At 34.9% G+C, this 20,429-nt stretch overlaps 2 protein-coding genes and 1 pseudogene across 2 annotated transcripts; 2 read left to right on the forward strand and 1 right to left on the reverse strand.

Annotated features, from left to right (window-relative positions):
- Window positions 1-471: 471 nt before the first annotated feature.
- LOC102484292 (olfactory receptor 8K5) lies at window positions 472-1,395 on the forward strand. The gene has a single exon (XM_014587907.1). It carries the CDS (start codon window positions 472-474, stop codon window positions 1,393-1,395), a length of 924 nt encoding a protein of 307 aa, XP_014443393.1.
- A 4,929-nt stretch (window positions 1,396-6,324) lies between these two features.
- Window positions 6,325-11,238, reverse strand: LOC114007843 (septin-7-like; annotated as a pseudogene).
- A 2,564-nt stretch (window positions 11,239-13,802) lies between these two features.
- LOC102484724 (olfactory receptor 8K5) lies at window positions 13,803-14,729 on the forward strand. The gene has a single exon (XM_006148750.1). The coding sequence runs from the start codon at window positions 13,803-13,805 to the stop codon at window positions 14,727-14,729; it is 927 nt and encodes a 308-aa protein (XP_006148812.1).
- Window positions 14,730-20,429: the final 5,700 nt, after the last annotated feature.

The following is a 20,429-nucleotide window of genomic DNA, read 5'->3' on the forward strand; positions in this document are numbered from 1 at the left end:
GGGTGATTTCTCACTTTCTATCTCTCTGTCTCTCTCTGTGGTGCACGTTGCCTTTAAAAAAAAACCCCTCCAAAAAAAAAAAAAAAAAAAAAAGAATACCCAAATTCTATAAGAATTCACACACCAAAAAATAAGTGCGCTAATAAAAAAAAAAGTCATACTCATACACAGAAGAAATGAACTTTTATATTCCTATATGAATACTTAAAGGTTTTTGTTATTGATAGATATTGCTAACTCTTAGGATTTAATTAATAAGTCAGTATATATATTTCTCATGTTTCCATCCTTTTATGAAGTAAAACATTCTGTCATTTATTTTATTGCATTTTAAAATTACTTGTAGAATTTTCTGCTTTCCCTTAGGATTAAAATTTCTGTTCTGTCTACAAACAGTGTAATTTAAAGATGACACTAAATGAAACACCTACTGACATCTTTATTTCTTTCCTGAAATGATAGCTTGTCTACATGGGTCAACAGAATCTCACCATGCTGACAGAATTTATTCTGATGGGAGTTACAAGAAGGCCTGAAATGCAGCTTCCTCTTTTTGGGGTCTTCCTCATCATCTACACAATCACAGTAGTGGGAAACTTGGGAATGATCATTTTAACTAAGGTGGACTTGCGCCTACACACACCTATGTATTTTTTTATAAGACATCTGGCTTTCATTGATCTTGGAAATTCCACTGTCATTTGTCCAAAGATGCTGGTAAATTTTGTTGTGGATCAAAATACCATTTCCTATTTTGAATGTGCTACACAGATGGCTTTCTTCATTCTGTTCATCATCAGTGAACTGTTCATTTTGTCAGCCATGGCCTATGACCGCTATCTGGCCATCTGTAACCCTCTGTTGTACAATGTTATCATGTCTCAGAGACTTTGTTATGTGATGGTGGGCATTCCATACCTCTATAGTGCCTTTCAGGCTCTGCTGTTCACTAGTAAGACTTTCACTTTAACGTTTTGTGGCTCTAATGTCATCAGTCATTTTTACTGTGATGATGTTCCCTTGACAACGATGCTCTGCTCAAATGCACAGGAAATAGAGTTGATGATCATACTATTTTCAGCATTTAATTTGTTCTCCTCATTACTAGTAGTCTTAGTATCGTACATACTGATTCTGGTAACCATATTCCAAATGAATTCTGCACAAGGCAGGAAAAAAGCTTTCTCTACCTGCGGTTCTCATCTAACAGTGGTTGTGGTGTTTTATGGGTCTCTACTCTTCATGTATGTTCAACCCAAATCCACCCACTCCTATGATACTGATAAAATAGCTTCTGTGTTTTATACATTAGTGATCCCCTTGCTCAATCCCATGATCTACAGTTTAAGAAACAAAGAAGTGAAAAATGCCTTCCACAGAATGTTTAAGTATTGATATAAACTTTGTATTTAAATAATCAAGGAAAAATGTTCTCATAATAATATATACTATAGGCAAGTGTCATTTGATAACATTTCTAATATATGTATATTTACTTCTTCAAGGCAAAGAAAAGCAAAGACTAATGGCACACAGGCAAATATTTTTTTCCTTATATTTAGTTAAATTAACCATCATATCTTAAATCTCAATTAAATGTTACTTCCTTACAATGTATCCTGTGTGTGATTCAATGTTTTCTAAGTGATAGTATAGACTTTCATATTTCTGCCACATAGCAATGTTTATTAAAAAGTCTACAGTAGTAAACTATGTTTTTGTTTCCATCAGATTTTATTTTTTGTTTTGTTTTGTTTTGTTTTTGACCTTTGCCATAGGGCATGTGTGCTCTCCCAAAAGAGACAGAGAGGAACAGAAAGGGAAAGAAAGTGAAAAATCACTGCCCACAAGGATGATGGCCACAGCACAAACCTTTCTCCTCCATTCTTTCTTAAGCTGCTGGGCCCAGGACTCAAATGATGAAGATGGTCTGGTGGCCCTGTTTCTGACACTTTTTTAAAATTTTCATTTTTAGACATCTAACTCTCTAACTATGTCTTCATTTTTAAAAATTGTGTTTAGTATAATTTATTTGACCAGAGAGAAGGAGAGAGAGATTGAGAGAAAGAGAGAGAGGGAAAGTGAGAAAATGAGCCACCAGGTCCAGGACTTGAACCGTGACCAGCCATCTGGGAGTCCAGCACCTTAAGGATGACACCACCTGCTGGCTCCACCATGTCTTTTTAACATAAACAACAGAATATGCAAAGAAAATCTCTTCCACACAGTATACACTTAACTGATTTATTTGAAATTAAATTCATTCTGGTAACCTATGCCTATTAATATGAAAGTTTACTTCATGTACATCTAAAGTAATTATGAATAATAGAGGAATTTTGGGTAAACCTAGCTTCTTGTTTACCATGTAATATTTTTTAATGATTGTTATTCATCCCCTCCTACCTTATACGGTTTGCTTGAGTCTGTGACTGAACACTTAATTATGTCTATGATGAAAACCTCTAAAGTTTATATAATAACAGCCATAGAATTATAAAGCCAAAAAGTTACTAGAGCCCACACAGGGAAGAATTATTTTAGAGATCCAAGAAATCAGAGAGCACAGTGAACCCTTGTTCAAAACACGAGTCTTCAAAAGAAATCTTAGAGAGAGACATTTATTTCAAACCCCAATCACATAGTTTATAGACATCTCTGAAAAGGACTCAACTGATCTTTGTTTAAAATATTGAATATTTTTATAACAATACACAACATTCATTAACATACAATTTAAAATATTCAGCATTCAATAACAAAAACTGGACACATTAAAAAGCAGGAATATATTACCTTATTCAGGAGATAATTAAGGGCTAGCTGTAGTATAGAAATAAAGTAAGATACTCTGCTAGACTGACCCTCATGGGAAAGGTCTGAGTTCCCATCACTTACATACCCATGATTTGGGGCTAATTGAGACTGGGAATAGATTGCAGCATCAAGACCCTGTTGGAAATGCTCTCTCTCTCAATCTGTCTCTGTGTTGCTCTTGTTCATGAAAATAATGCATGAATATGCTTTTAAAAATAAATAAAATAGATGTTGAAATAGCAGTGATGATACAAATAATGGCAGAGATGTTTTTTAACTCAGTGTTTTTATTGGTATATTTAATTTCTCCCTAAATAAGTGATTATCGTCATTTCATTCTTTTTTTCCTTTTTTTGGAGAGTTTTTTTTTTTTTTTCTATAGGGCACATGTGTTCGCCAGAAAGACAGAGAGAGACAGCGAGACAGAAAGTGAGAAATCACCCCCCAGGGGGGATGGCCACACCGCAATCCCTTTTCCTCTATTCTCCTCTCGGGATCTTGGGATCTTGGGCACGCACGCACACGCACCCAGCATGAGTTTAAGCCACCGGGTCCAGGACTCGAACCATGGTCAACTACATGGGAGTCCAGTGACATAGTTATTACACTAACTGCTGGTCCCTCATGGTTTCTTTCTCTCTTTTTTTTTTTTTTTTTGGAAAGTTTTCACTAAAAGGCCCGTGCACTCACCAGAAAGACAGAGAGAGAGAGACAGAGAGACAGAAAGTGAGAAATCACCCCCCCAGGGGGATGGTCATGCCACAATTCCTTTTCCTCTATTCTCTCGGGATCTTGGGCACACACACACACATGTGCCCGGCGTGAGATTAAGCCACCAGGTCCGGGACGTGAACCGTGGTCGACTATGTGGGAGTCCAGCGACACAGCCATTATGCTAACTGCTGGTTTCCTCTCATGGTTTCATTTTTAAACATATTATACAGGTCTTAAAAATAAGCTGACATTTGCTTCAATCACTGGAATATGCTTAAACTTATTCATTAGCCTGCTGAAATTTTCCCGTTTCAGAGACATCTATACCATCCCCAGATTTTCTATTATCCCTATTTTTAACTACTTTGACTTGCTGAATCAATGCACCTGCATTTGACAAATGTTGTTTCATTCAGGGATCAACCCACATATTTGAATTATGGGCAAAGGTTTGCAACACTGTTTATATTACTAAGGATTTTCTCTCATGTTAGTTTTCTAATTTACAGTGAGTTCTGAATTCTGACAAAAAAATATTACTTCAGATTTTATATTTCTTTCTAGTATGTGAGTTTTCTGTTCATAGTAAATTGATGCTTCTTTTAGGATGTTCTACTATATTTCCCACATTTATAGAATATCTCTCCTGTGCTAGTTATCTGTTGTAGAGTCAGAAACTGTTCCTGAAAGAAAGTTTTTCTACATCATTCCCATTTATAGGATTTTTTTTCACTTGTGTGAGTTCTCTAATGTACAGAGAAGGCTGACTTATGAATGGAAGATTTTCTATTTACATTTATAGGGTTTCTCTCCTGTGAATTATTATGTACACTGAGGGCTGAATTATTAAAGAAAGATTTTCTATATTCCTAATTTTAAAAGTTTCTCACCTGTGCGAGTTCTCAATGTTTAAAATACAGTTTCTGGGAGAAAAATATCCTACAATCTTTACATCTGTAGGGGTTAATTCCTGTGTGACTTTCTGATGTACATTGAGCTCTGCCTTCAGGTAGAATATTTTCCTACAAAGTTCACATTCTTACATTTTCCACCCTGTGTGACTTCTCCAGTGTACAATCAGTGTAGACTCCTGGTAGAATGTTTTCCTACATTTTTGACATTGATAGGGTTTCTCCCATCTGTATTTTCTGATGTATAGGGAATATGTATAGGGAATGATAACTTCTGGTAGAAAGTTTTTCTATATTGTTCATATTGATAAGGTTTATCTCCATAAGTTATCTAATGTACAGTGAAATATGCCTTCTGGGAGAAGGTTTTCCTCTGCTTTCAAAGTTCATAGCCTTTCTCTCCTCTGTGAGTCTTCTCATATTCACTGAGAATGTCTGGTAGTACATTTTTCTACAAAATTCACATTTATAGTGCTTCTCTACTGCATGAATTCTCTAATATAAAGTGAGTGTTGACTTCCAGAACATTTTACTACATTGATCACATTCATAGTGTTTCTATCCTCTGTCAGACTCTGACACACTTACTCCTGGAAGACCGTTTCCCCACATGGTCAACATTCATATGATTTCTCTCCAGGGTGAGTTCTCTGATGTACAGTTGAGTGCTGACTTACAGGAAAACATTTTCCTATGTCATTCCCATTACAAAGTTTCTATACTGTGTGAGTTCTCTGATGTACACTGAGATTTGCCTTCTGTGACAATGTTTTCTTACATTGTTCACATTCATAGGTTTTCTCTCCTGTGTGAGTTCTCTGGTGTACAGTGAGTGCTAATTTCCAGGAGTATGCTTCTTATATCACTCATATCCATAAGGTTTTTCTCCTGTATGAATCCTCTGATGCTCATTTTCCTACTTTGCTCACATTTACAGAGTTTTTCTCCTGTACATACTCTCTATGTAGAGTGAGTACTGATTTATGTTAAAATATTTTCACACATTGTTGACATTCATAAGGTTTCTCTTCTGTGAGAATTATCCAATGTACTGAGAGTCCTGATTTCCAGGAAAATATTTTCCTACATCATTCGCAATCACAGAATTTCTCTACTGTGTGAGTTCTCTGAAGTACAGTGAGGTATGGCTTTTGAGAGAGTTTCTCTACATTGTTCACATGCATATTCTCTATCTCCTGTATGAATTGTCTGATGTCCAGTTAAGGTTGCCAACCATAAAAATATTTTCTGCATTCTTTACATTAATAGGGTTTCTGTCTGGTGTGACATCTCTGATGCACAGTGAGGTGGGACTTCTGTAAAATATACATATGCATTGCTCACCTTCATGGGGGTTTCCCTCCTGTGTGAGTTATCTGATGTAACATGAGGTTTGAAATCTAGGAAAACACTTTCTTACATTATTCATATTAATAGGACTTCTTTTCAGTAAGTGTCTCAATATCTCTCTGGTGAACACATGCAGCCTAAGGCAAAAACTCTTTGAGAAAGAAAGAAGAAATAGAAAGAGATAGAATGAAAAGAAGGAAGGATATAAGGAAGGAGATAGGGAGAGAAGGAGGGAAAGAAGGAGGAAAAAAAAGATGGAAAGAAGGAAGGAAGGAAATGGAAGAAAAAAGAAAGAGAGAGAAATAAAAAGAAAGAGAAATAAGAAGGAAGGAAGGAAGGAAGGAAGGAAGGAAGGAAGGAAGGAAGGAAGGACGGAAGGAAGGGAAGAAGGAAAGAAGGAAGGAAGGAAAAGAAAGGAAGAAAGAAGAAAGAGAAATTTTAAAAAGCACGGAATCAAGACTATGTAGCTTGAGCTGATGCACAAAGACCTTCTCCAAGCCTTCCTTGGGGAAAGAAGGGGCTGCTCCAGCCTTCAGGAACCATCTTCCAGTTTTTGAATTCCAGAGATATAAGGAGCAAAAAGGAAGTAAAGGCCACCATCCAACATGAGATGATCAGCAAAGACGCCACCCAGCCTACAATGGGGAAAAAAGACTGTCCTTGCTATCAAAGATTGTCACCTAGTTTGAATGTTAACAGCACAAACTAATGATATTTTCCTGATTTAAGCACTGCACAATGTATATTTATTTAAAAATATACTGTACCTCATAAATGTGTACAGTTAGCATATATCAATTAAAATTTTCCAATAAAAAGGTCACATACATATGAGTGTCCTTTGTAGTGTCATCCACAATGACAAAAAATAGAAAACTGTTTAAACACTAATGAGTTAGTAAACTCTGTTAAAGTAAGTGAATGAGATACCTTTGTTCATTAAAAATAACAATTAAAAATAGTATGTGGGAATGTTTTCAGATGGAAGCAGTGAGCTGTGTTGTGAGAAATACTTGATTCTTTGAGTCTACACCTATATGGTTGGAGACCTGCCCTGAGACACATTAGGAAGCCACAAACAAGTACAATAGGAAAGGGGAAGTTTTTTGTTTTTTTGTTTTGTTTTGTTTTGTTTTGTTTTGTTTAAAAGTGAAGGTTTTTGACAGAAAGAAAATGCACTCCACACCAGAAAGGAATGTGTATAGGCAGCTGTCAGAGGATGACAACTGCACTGGAAATAGGGCTACTTTTATTGTAGAATCTTGTCATGAACATTTAAGAGAGATCTGTCATTGTAGCCAGTTCCTTTGTTCCAACTTTCAGGTTTTTAGTTATACTGGAATATTTTCCATCAGATAGGAAATTTGTTTGTCCAGTTAAACATGTTCAGTGTGGACTTTGAAGTTATAAACATCCACATAGGAAAGATTTTGGTCATATCAGATTATAGTCCTAAGTAGAGAGTAGAATGTTAATCAAGCATCCTAGTGAATTTGTGTGTGTATATGCAGAAAGGCAGGAGGGAAAATAACTTTTCCTCAGTTCTTTAAAGAAAGATCAGGTGATTAAAAAAAAAGTTTCAAGGAGATCAGCTACCCATCTCTGATGTCAGGAGCTGGGAGGAAGGAACGTGTTCTCAGGAAGGACTCCAGTTTTTTTTTTTTTTTTTGAGAGGGTTTTGCTATAGGGCGCATATGCTCTCTAGACAGACAGAGAGAGACAGAGAGGCAGAAAGCAAGAAATCACCCCCCAAGGGGGATGGCCACACTGCAATCCCTTCTCCTCTGTTCTCCTCTCAGGATCTTGGGCACGCATGCACGCGTGCTTGGCGTGAGTTTTAAGCCACTGTGTCCGGGACACGAACCACGGTTGACTACATGGAAGTCCAGCGACATAGCCATTACACTAACTGCTGGTCCCTAGGAAGGAGTCCAATTTTATTCCCTGATAAGCTGTGATTGATAAGGCAGGTGTCCTTCTACCACTATCTCAGAGACAGATGCTCATTTCTGGATATTTACCTATGACAGAACCATGGACAGCTCTAATATATAAAAAGAGCAGGATTTAAAATTCTACTACCTACTCATTATAATTATGTGATATTAAATTGGGAAAGTATATACAAAATTAAGATAAATTATTCTTTCTTATCTTAGAATGATGAAAATACAAATTTCTCTTTAAGAAAATATTTTAGCATTATTCTACTGTTTGCAATTAAAAACATAGATAATATCAATAAGATATCATCAAAACCATTTTGGGATCAGCAGTTAGCGTAATGGCTATGTTGCTGGACTCCCACGTAGTCGACCGCGGTGTGAGTCCCAGACCCGGTGGCTTAAAACTCATGCTGGGTGCGTGTGCATGCATGCCCAAGATCCTGAGAGGAGAACGGAGGAGAAGGGATTGTGGCGTGGCCATCCTCCCTGGGAGGTGTTTTCTCACTTTCTGTCTCTCTGTCTCTGTCTGTCTGGTGAGCGCATGTGCCCTATAGCAAAAACTTCTCAAAAAAAAAAAAAACATCTTGACACATACAATAATGGAAGTATACATAGAAAAATTATCATTATAAAAAAAGGTACTGCAGGACAGTTCACAATGATAAATTACAAAATAATGATTTTCAAATAACCTATTACACCTCAAGGAACATGAAAAATTAAAGGAAGCTCAAACTTAGCAGAAGGAAGAAAATAATAAAGATTAGAACACACATGATTTCAAATAGAAAATAGGAAGGATAAAAAAAATCAACACAGAAAGAGATGGATTTAAAAAATAAAAAGAACCACAAAATTGACAAATCTTATCTAGGTTAACTAAGAAAAAAGGAGAGAACACTTAAAGACAAAAATACCTGTTTCACCTCCTGTTCTGTCTTTATCTTAGCTACATGTTCCCTTTCTCTTCCCTTTGTTCCAGAGAGCTCTTAGTAAGCTGCCCTTTTTCTTCTTGTTCTCAGCTTCATTAGAAGTCACAGCTATAGTTTTCTGCTTTTGAAGTTCTCTCACAGTGTACACTATTGGTCACATCTTTCAAGTCCTGCATGTGTGTTCTTATCAACATATTTGTTATAATTGTAAAATTACAATGTTCACTATTTTCAACTTCAGCAACAGTTAAGGATACTGCCTTCCTCTAACCCTTTTGCCATTGACTTCAATCATTGTATCACTACCTATTAGAGCAAGAGATAAAAGGTCCTTTGTATTTTTTAAAAGGTTTTTGCCATAGGTGCCTGCATTTGTATAGTCAGTGAGAGGGAAAATGAGAAATCATCGACCCTCCCCCCCCATAGGGGAAAGGCCACACCACAGTCCCTTTTCTTCCCTTGTCCTCCTGGGATTTGGGACATATACACACACATGCACACAGAATTCTGGGTCCAGGATTCAAGCTACAGGTAGCCATGTGAGAGTCCGCCCTTTATCTTTTTAACCAGCTTATTTTCTTGATCATCTGTTTCAGAAGTTCATATATTTCATGTTAAATTTCTTTCAGTATCTGTTTTTGTAAACTCTGAACATTCCTCTGGTGTGATTGTGTCTACTTTGTAGTAAGTGGAATGATATTCTTTATTTTTTTTCAAGTAAGTGCTTTACAGACACAATAGTCAAGTGGGTTAAGTCCATGTCCTGAAGGAGTAATGAAGTATAAACAACACAACACCCTGTTGATCAGATCTTTATTTTTCTTTTCTCCTGAAGTTTTTGGATTTTTTGCTGTTTTCTTCCGATTTTTTTTTGAGAGTTTTTTTTGTTGTTGTTTGGTTTGTTTTGTTTTCAGGCGCATGCACTCGCCAGAAAGACAGAGAGAGAGAGACAGAGAGACAGAAAGCGAGAAATCATGCCCCAGGAGGGATGGCCATGCCGCAATCCCTTCTCCTCCATTCTCCTCTCGGGATCTTGGGCATGCACGCACACGTTTTAAGCCATCAGATCCAGGACACGAACAGCAGTCGACTACATGGGAGTCCAGCGACATAGCCATTACGCTAACTGCTTATTCCGTTTTTCTGGTTTTTTGAGCATGATGTTAGGTGGTCCATTTTCCTTCTTTCTCTCTTCTTATGATCACTAATTGCTATGAACTTCCCTCTTATGACTGCTTTTGCAGTGTCCCAAAGATTATGGAAACTAATTTCCTCGTTGTCATTGACTTCTATGAATGTTTTGATTTCAGCCTTAATTTCTTTAGTAGTTGTGAAGTCATTCAGGGTAAGTTAGTTTCCATGTATTTGTGTATTTTTGAGGATTTTTCTTGAAATTAAAATCAAATTTAATTCTATCATGGTCAGAGAAGATGCTGGATACAGTTTCTATGCCTTTGAATCGGTAAAGGCTTGCTTTGTGCCCTATCATGTGGTCAATCTTCAAAAAGGTTCCATGTGGAGGTGAGAAAAAAGCGTATCTCATGGTTTGGAGGTGAAAGTTTCTATGGATGTCTGTTAAGTCCTGTTGCTTTATGGCATCATTTAGGTCCTTTATCTCTTTTCTTTGCTGTTCTTTTCTTTTTCTTTTTTTTTTTTTTTTAGATGTTCTGTCCGGGGTAGATAGTGGAGTGTTGAGGTCTCCAACAATTTGTGCGTTGCAGTTTATCTCTCTTTTTAAATCTAACAGTTTCCCCAAATTCATTTAAATATTAAAGTCATAGAGGAAAATAAACGGCTGTATTTCTTTTTCATTTGTTTTTTTTTTTTTTTTTCCATAAGGTGCATGCACTCTCTGGAGAGAGGCAGAGAGAGACAGTGAGATAAAAGTTGAGAAATCACCCATCCGGGAGGATGACAACACTACAATCCTTTCTCCTCCATTATACTCCTGGGAATTAGGGCATGCACACGCAGATTCCTGGCATGTTTCAAGACACCGGGTCCACTACTCAAACCACAGTAGGTGGTTTCATCTTGCATTGATGGTGAGTGTTTAAGATGTGTTAATAATTTTTACGACTACCTGTGTTTAATCCTTTCTCATGAATCTTGGATTCTTAATGTTTAATGAAAAATACTTATTCTTTTAAAAGAACTATTTATGGATTTTATAATAGTACGGTTCTTAAATAAAGTTATACATTAATTCTATTTTCATGTTATTTATGTATTTTAAGTTAAATTAAATTAATTTTTAATTTTATATGTTTAATCATTGTGTATCATTAGAGTATACCAAATGAGTTTTCCCATTGTGAATACACTGTAAATTGGTCAAATGTGAAATTAAATAAAAGCTTTTTCGCTTCATGTGGTTGTCTGATACCTTAACCATCATGTCATGTACTGGCCCAGTGGATGCAATTTTGAAGGATGGGGGTGTGCTATCTTTTAGTAGATCTTACTCTCAATACTGTTGTACTGAATATTAGCCAACATAGGTGAGATCACAGCTGATAAAATAAAAAGTTGGGTAGACATTGCAATAACACTTTGAATTATAACCATTGTCACAGATTTGCAAATGTAAGAATATGATGTGTGTGTGTGTGTGTGTGTGTGTGTGTGTGTGTGTGTATTACTCACTTAGAGTTGAGGTTTAATTTCAAATTGTTTAGATACAAAATATGTGACTTAAAAATAATTACATAGTTTATCTGAGCTTCATGTGCATTCAATATGGAAATAGTGATATATATCTCATATTTGTGGATAAATTATATATTTTTATTGTAGTGTTTGTACCATATTTCAGTTTTAAAAAATTGAAAAAATTTCCTATGTCATGATGATAATGTAAAGTAAAATTTCTTCATGAATTTTGAACTGTTTTTCTATTACTGGATTAAAGCTAGTGTCAATTTATTTTCCATGGTTAGGTTAATATTTCACTCTGTATTGTTACATGAATAGTAATTAGAATCATACCAGTTTCTACGAGACGTTCAGATCATTTATGCTGTTTTGTTTCTTTCCCTGAGTTATACCTAACTTCTTCACTAGGGAATATTTAGAATATCATCAAGGCAATTTTAAGTCTTTCAGATGATGTAGCTACAATTATTGCAATTAATTATATGCTACTACCTCAGGGAACATCACAAAGAGGGAAGAAGACCATAAATTCTGCCTATCCAGAGAAAAAGTATGAGTAATTTAGGAAAGAAAAATCATCTTTCATTGATGGTGAGTGTATAAGATTTTTTAATAATTTATATGACTACCTGTGTTTAATCCTTTCTCATGAATCTTGGATTCTTAATGTTTAATGAAAAATACTTATTGTTTTAAAAGAACTCTTTCTGGGTTTTATAATAGTACTTTTCTGAAATAAATTTATACATTAATTCTATTTTCACTTTATTTATGTATTTTAAAATTAAATTAATTTTTAATTTTATATGTTTAATCACTGTGTATCATTCAAATATACCAAATGATTTTTTCCATTGTGAATACACTATATATTGGTCAAATGAGAAATTAAATAAAAGCTTTTTCACTTCATAATATCTTTACCTATATCTTTAAGAATATTAAAATGAACAGCTATAGTGGAAATGCAGCTGTCTTTGATGCTGGACCACATTGGAAGGTTCCAGGCTCCCATTTGGAAATCTTGTACATACTCAGGGATGCAAATGTGCACATGATCTTGGTGACTCAAGCTAGTGGTGAATTGGTACTTGAGAACCCTGATAAGAATGCATGTATCTTCCTCTCAGTCTCTTTGTCCCTCTCTGTCTCCTTCTGTTCTGTCTTTTTCTCCCTCTCTCCTGGAAAAAGTACAATAAATTTTAAATAGGCAAGAATATAGGAATTCTCAGATAAAAATAGAGCTGTGTGAGTAAACTGGGATGCCACTGTGTAGATGAAACAAAATTTAACATTTTCCCTATATGGATTTGTTATCACCAAATGTGCTCCAAAATTCCTGATTATATTAAGAGTTTATTTTGTCACATGTATATTTTTATTTCATATTATTCCCTCATTAGGGAAAAGATAAGATTCTATTATTTATAATATATTAGTTGAGCTGTGTGAGTAAACTGGGATGCCACTGTGTAGATGAAACAAAATTTAACATTTTCCCTATATGGATTTGTTATCACCAAATGTGCTCCAAAATTCCTGATTATATTAAGAGTTTATTTTGTCACATGTATATTTTTATTTCATATTATTCCCTCATTAGGGAAAAGATAAGATTCTATTATTTATAATATATTAGTTTTAAAATATTATTTATTATTATATTACTATTATGTATTTTAAATCATATTATTTATTTTTTGTTATTATATATTTTAAATCATATATTCTTTTATTATCTTTTTTATTTTTTTCATTTCATTTTCTTTTATACATTCAATCACATTATTATTTGGCTTACAAAATGGATATTTCAACAGGTGAATATTTCTCCCTAGTACAGTTGATAAAACTACAAAATATCTTCCACAACTAATACCACATTTTTTTTGTGCCATTAATGCCTTGCCTTCCTATTTTTCTTCTTAATGTCCTTCCTCAGACCCTCCTCTTTCATACACACTATATCTGATATTTACATCTATATACTGTGTTTCTATATCCTTTAGTCAATTAGTTTCTGTCATAGAGTGCTGACATATGGTATATATTAAGTGGGGACATACAATGCCTCTCCTTCATAGCCTGGTTTGCTTCACTCAGCAGTAAATCTTCCATATTCATCTACTTTCTGTCAAAAGCCAGAGTTTTGGGGTTTTTTATGGCTGAATAGTATTCCATTGAGTATATGTGCCACAGTTTTTCCATCCATTCATCTGTTAGTTGGCATTTGGGTTGTTTCCATGACTTAGCAATTGTGAATAGTGCCGCAATAATCATCGATGTGCAAGCACTTTTCTGATTAAGTATTCTGTCCTTTCGGTAGATATCAAGGAGTGGGATTGTGTTATTTATTCCCTATTATGAATAAAAGTGGTACTTCAATCTGAAAGTTTTTTTAAATATATTTGAATTAATCCAAACTAAAGCTTATAACCACTTCTCTATTTTTCTCCCAGAAGGTGTAATTGAGCCAAATGTGCCAATCCAACCTCACGGTGTCTACTGAATTCATTCTGATGGGAGTCACACGGCAGCCTGAATGGCAGCTTCCCCTTTTTGGGGTCTTCCTCATCATCTACACAATCACAGTACTGGGCAACCTGGGCATGATAATTTTGACCAAGCTGGACTCCCGCCTCCACACACCTATGTACTTTTTTATTAAACACTTGGCTTTTGTTGACCTTGGCAATTCCACTGTCATTTGTCCCAAGATGTTGGTAAATTTTGTCGTGGAAAAGAACATCATTTTCCATTACACGTGTGCCACACAGATGGCTTTCTTCATGATCTTCATTGTGAGCGAATTGTTCATTTTGTCGGCCATGGCCTATGACCGCTTTGTGGCCATCTGTGATCCTCTATTATACAATGTTTTTATGTCTCAGAGACTTTGTCATATGCTGGTGGGTATTCCCTACCTCTATGGTGCCTTGCAGGCTCTGATGTTCACTACTAAGATTTTTACTTTGACCTTTTGTGGCTGTAATGTCATTAGCCATTTCTACTGTGATGTTGTTCCCTTGTTACCTATGCTCTGCTCAAATGCACAAGAAATAGAATTACTGGTCATTTTATTTTCAGCATTTAATTTGATCTCCTCCCTGCTGGTGGTCCTGGTATCTTACATACTAATTTTGTTAGCCATATTTCAAATGCATTCTGCAGAAGGGAGAAAAAAGGCTTTTTCCACTTGTGGTTCTCATCTCACAGCAGTAGCTGTGTTCTATGGGGCTCTACTCTTTATGTACTTGCAGCCCAAATCCACTCACTCCTATGATACAGATAAAATGGCCTCTGTGTTTTATACATTAGTGATCCCCATGCTTAATCCCTTGATATACAGCTTGAGAAACAAAGAAGTTAAAAGTGCCTTCTTTAGGGTCTTTAGGCATCAATGACCTTTTTTTATTGAGTAATTAATATGCCTTGTTATTATATTATTATATGTAATAAGCAAATGTTTTTGTAATGTTTTATACACACACACACACACACACACAAATTTGTATCCTGTATCCTTTTTGGCTTCAGAAAAAGAGTAATAACATAATCACAAATCAGTGGCTTTTCTTATATTCAGCCAAATTAACTCTCATATTTTAAACTTTAATTAAAGGTCACTTCTTCCCCAGCATTCTTGTCTATGCTTCAGTGTTCCCTTGTGTGATTTCATAAAGACTCATGTTTATACCTGTTGGAACACTTACTAAATTCTGCAAGAGTGAAATACATGTATCTTTCTGATGTTTTCATTTGTTTTGCATAAATAGTTTCTAATCATTTTTTTCTTCTTTGAGTATTATATATTTTAATTTGTATATAATTGTACATTTTATGGGGTCCTCTATGTCTTTTAAAACAATCATATAGTGTGTGATAAATCAATGGTAGAAACAGATTAACCATCTTGAACAAAATTGCATTACATTTTGCCTGTTCAGTATTCATTCTATTAGTTATTTTCTAGAGCTGTGTATTAAATTGGCAATATCCTATAACCTGTTCATCTTATTTCCATGTATTCTCATGTCTGTTCATCATTTTCCCCCTAATCTGTCCCCACCCATGCCGTGCTCTTCGTTATCTGCCATTGTTGTCTCTAAGTCTATAACATTTGAGTCCTTCAGTTGCCACCATAGAGTGCAGATACTCAAGATATGTTTAGAAGAGATAAATAGTAACTATCTTTCATATTCTGACTTATTTTACTTTGATCCTTTTGGATTCATCCACTTTGTGTCAAATGACAGGATGTCACTAATTGTATAGGTTTTCTTTTTAAAATCTCCAGTATCTTGCAATTTAAATATTATAGTTTGTGGCTTTATATTTAGGTCTTCAATCACTTTTTAGTTTTTATTAACTTTATTTATTTCCATATTTTTTATTTATTTACATTTAATCGCATATATCTTTACAGTGTGCAACATTTCTTTTTCCAGCACAAATACCATGCATACCAGTCAAGAGAGTCAAGACAAAGATATTACTATATACATTATCATCAGCTATTTGGCTTCTGCTTTTTTATCATTTAAACCTACATTTACTTTTTATTTCTTCCCCCTTTCTCCTCCCTCTCTTCCATACAAAACGTTTTTTTTTTTTTTCACATTTTGTTTGATTCACAAAGATCTTAAAGTAAAATATGGACAAAGCTAAAATCCAGTGACAAGTGCAACTGTAATTTTCTTCTGAAACCATTTTTTCTCTCTCTCCAACCCTCTTTTACTAAATAGAAGTATAAAATAACTTTTTTTGAAAAAAAAAAAGAAGAATTAGAATAGTCTCAATCTGATGTGTTATTTGCACAAAGCCCACAAGAATTCAATTTCTGATGCAAGGCAACAGATACTATTGTATTACTGAACTTCTGCAAATAACCATTTTGCCACAAAATAAGAATGCTCACAATATTTTCCAATTGCAGAGGGGTCAGGTAGAGAGAAAAATTTATGTTTCTATTAAGAAAAAAACAGATTTCTGAACCTATGAACAATTCCAAAGAAAACAAAAATCCTTAAATCATGAAGAATAAGCATAGAAGAAAATCAGTAATGTTTTAGTCAAAAGTCATAAAATTCTGTTCAGTCAGTTCAATCTTATATGATCTCTTTTCATTGAATTTGCAGTGTTACTGTGGTTTGATCTTTCCATTTAAATCCTGGATGTAAACATTCAACATTATTATTGTTACTTCCAAACTTGTCCCTACCATTAAGTTGGGCATTTTCTTGGTCATTATTTTTCTTCTCTTATTTCTGTCTCTCTGTCTTTAGCTTTCCTGGTATAGCACTCCCTTCAGAATTTCTTAGAGACCTGGTCTACTGTTGGTAAATGCAGGTTTTGTTTATTTGAGATCCCTCTTGGGATCTTGGGAACACATGCACTCGTGCCCGGTGTGAATTTAAGCCACCAGGTCTGGGACTCAAACAGTGGTCGACTACATGGAAATCCAGTGTCGTAGAGTGCCATAGCCATTCCACCACCTGCTGGTCATAAAAATAAAATTTCCATTGTAAGGAGAATGACTAGAGGATCTTGAAACATTCTTGCAATGGGATATCATGCAACAATACAAACAACATTAATGAATTTGTAAAGTAATAGCTAAGTGAAAGAAGGAAGATTCAAGGTATATGTTGTGATATTTCACATATATGAAACTAAGAAGGAAGGGAAATAAGTCTAGAAGTAGAATTCAAAACAGTAGCCATATCTGAAAGAGAGGATATACTTGGAGAGTTCAGGAAAGAAGAAAATTTTCTTATGATGAAACTAGAGTGTGCATAATATAAAGCATGAGAAAACTTTCTTTCATGTGGAAGATGTTATATATCTTAAGTTAGATATTAACTATAAATAATACATTTTGTGCAAAACTCAGCATTGTGTTCAGTTAAACTCCAAGTTTTACTGTGTAAATTTCCCTTAATACTTTTACACATGAAGGTCAAGAAAAATGAATGGATAAAATATGATTAACAGACTGTGTGGAATCTCTTTTAGTAAAATTTGCTCTCAGTAGTGTTTCACTGAACATTATCTGAAAGAGGTGAGATCACAGCTTAAGAAATATTACAGTTCGATAGACATTTTAATAACACTTTGAATTACAGTAATTACTACATGTTCACTAAATGAAAAATTAAAGTTTATTTATCACTCATTAAAGATGTGCTTTTACTCTGAAGTATTTTATATAGTTACCAATCATATAACTTCAAAAAATACATACTTCATCTGAGCTTATGTTTACTCCATGTGGTAATGATAATAAACATCTAAAAAGTAGCGGCTATGTGACATATTTTTATCTTAGGGTCTACTCTGTGCTTTAATTTAAAAAGCAAACTCAAAGGGAAAATGCCCCACATACTTAATCATAACCCAAACTGTTTAAATTGTACAAAGTTAAAGGAAGTATCAAATTATTTCCAATGCTAAGTATATGACTCTGTGAAACTGAGTGAACAATTTCTTCAATCATTTGGTTCTCCCCAAATGATCAGATCAGTTTTTTCCTTTCCTTGAGTTGTTCCTAATTTTCTCACTGGGGATTATGCAACATGTCATCAAGGCAGTATTTCAGTCTCTCGGATGATGCAGAAATAATTACCTGAATTAATTGCATGTTATTACTTCAGGGAGTGTCACAGAGAGAGGAAAACATAAATTCTTCCAATTGAGAGAAAATGTATAAGTAATATAAGAAAAGAAAAAATCTCACTTTTCATTAAAGGTAAGTGGAAAAGAATTTTTAATGATTTATAGAACCATCTGGGCTAGTTGATTTCTCATAATTCCCACATTCTTAATACAAACATTCTTATGGTGACTGACCACTGATTTCTTCAAAGAGACCCCAAAAAATCAGTATCATCTTCATTAACTGGAATTCTCTGGATTAGAAATTTGGTTTTAGGGCACTAAATTAAATATTCGAATGGATTCGTAAGAGTTGAATGTGGCTTTTAGATATTGCAAGTGAAGAGAAAAGTCTAAAACCCTTAAATTTTCAGTCTTATACCAAGAGTCTCCAATAAGTCAAGGAAGATGCTTATTATGAAAAAAGCCTATGCATAGATTTTAAAATCACTTTACACAAAATAAACTTATACTTTAATTCAATTCCCCATGATACTTTTGAAATTTTTCATGTATTAAAATAGAATCTATTTTTTTGAGAGGTTTTTGCTATAGGGAGCATGCACTTTCCAGACAGAGAGAGACAAAGAGACAGAAAGCAAGAAATCACTCCCTAGGGGGGATGGCCATGCCACAATCCCTTCTCCTCCATTCTCCTCTTGGGATCTTGGGCACGCACACACATGTGCCCGGCGTGAGTTTAAGCCACTGGGTCCGGGACTCGGACCGCACTCAACTACAAGTCCAGCGACATAGCCATTACACTAACGGCTGGTCCCGAAAATAGAATCTATTAAGAGTAGAATTTTCAGGTAAAATAAGAGATACGATTTCATTTGATTTTCAGATACATGACAAATAATATTTAGTTTGTGTTGTATGTATGTTTGACAAAAGACAAATGCTATTTGATATGATTATATAAATATAGTGTTTAAATGGATAAGTGTGTTCATAATAATATTCCTGGAATGGATGTCATATGCATAAGGGGGGGGGGCTATAAATTCCAACTGCTCCAGACTGTCATTCTGGGTCTTGAGTTTGGCTCCCAAAGATGCTATCTGATAGCAGTGTAGGCTAAGCTGGGATACTACTGTAAAAATTATAGTTTTCATTTCATTTGACTATTTCAAATCCTAATTATTCCTTCAATTGCATAGCAAGCTTACACATTTTTAGATTTTTTTCATTGAGGAAAAACTGAATGTGATAGGAAGAAAATCGAATGCATTAGGCCAAATCAATTCACTATGCATTGTTCACTTCATTGATTCATGACATGACGGAGTGTGTAAGAATAAGTGAGAACTAGAGAGAGAGTGCTGGTCCTTTGGCTTAGAATTTAAGGAAACCAAACCCCACATGACCTACCATTCAGTTTGAGTCTTGCCCTTGATGGCTTGAGAAACATACTACATTTATGTGTGATCATGCCCAAAGTACACATGAAATGAGAAATGGAGGAGAAGGGATGGAGATGTGTCTACTCATGATTGATGGAGTGCTTTCTATATCTAGCTATTTGTCTTTGTCTCCGTGGCAAATGTACAAACCCTCCTACAAACAATTAAAAAAGAAAGAAAAGAAAGAAAATTTTAAAAATGAAAGGGAGAGAAAGAGAGAAATATGAGAACTCTCCACAGAGTCTGGTCAAGCCACTCTTCCTCTAGCTGTCCAGGTATTTGGCTCATGAACACTGCTGGGAGTGCCCTGTTTGTTTCAAATCGACTGAAAGGAATTAGAATCACAGTCTTCATGTGAAATTTGATTTCCCTTGAGTATTAGCACTCTTCCCATAGAGGCAGCTTAGACTTATTCTCTTTAATCAGAACAATTTCCATTTGTCTTATTGACTTTAAATGTGAGTTTTATTAAATAGAGAGCTAGTACTTTTTACTAACATACCTATAAATAATAGTGTTATATCCGTGAACAATTAATGGGAAAACACCAGAAAAGGGGCCAGCAGGTGGAATGGAGGTTAATGTGGTAGATTCCCACGTAACTGGGTGTGGTTTAAGTCCCAGATCTGCCAGCTTGAAACTCACGCCAGGTGTGTGTGTGCATGTCCACACACATCCCAAGAGGAGAATGGAAGAGAAGGGATTGTGGTGTGGCCATACTAACTGCAGGGTGATTTCTCACGTTCTCCCTCTCTGTTTCTCCAGTGAGTGCATACACCCCATAGTAAAACTGCCTAAAACCTTAAAAAAATTAAAAAGACCATAAGTCATTTCAAGATAGTTAGTATAATTATAATATGTATGTGACGTAATACATGACCAAAAATATTTCTAAATGTTTTATAGAATTTACCATCTCCCTAGTTCTCATTAAGAGAAACTAATGCATATATAATTAAGTAATAAAATGACATTTATATTCATATAGGACATTCATTTTATCAGTATTAAACATGCACCTTGTGTGTCTTTAAGCTTTGCATT

Source organism: Tupaia chinensis, unplaced genomic scaffold (assembly GCF_000334495.1).
Source record: "Tupaia chinensis unplaced genomic scaffold, TupChi_1.0 Scaffold000242_1, whole genome shotgun sequence".
In the NCBI taxonomy this organism is placed as follows: Eukaryota; Metazoa; Chordata; class Mammalia; order Scandentia; family Tupaiidae; genus Tupaia; species Tupaia belangeri.

Bases quoted from the DNA above. Each gene is read 5' to 3' on its own strand.
- LOC102484292 (XM_014587907.1), top strand. From the start codon at position 472: ATGGGTCAACAGAATCTCACCATGCTGACAGAATTTATTCTGATGGGA.
- LOC102484724 (XM_006148750.1), top strand. From the start codon at position 13,803: ATGTGCCAATCCAACCTCACGGTGTCTACTGAATTCATTCTGATGGGA.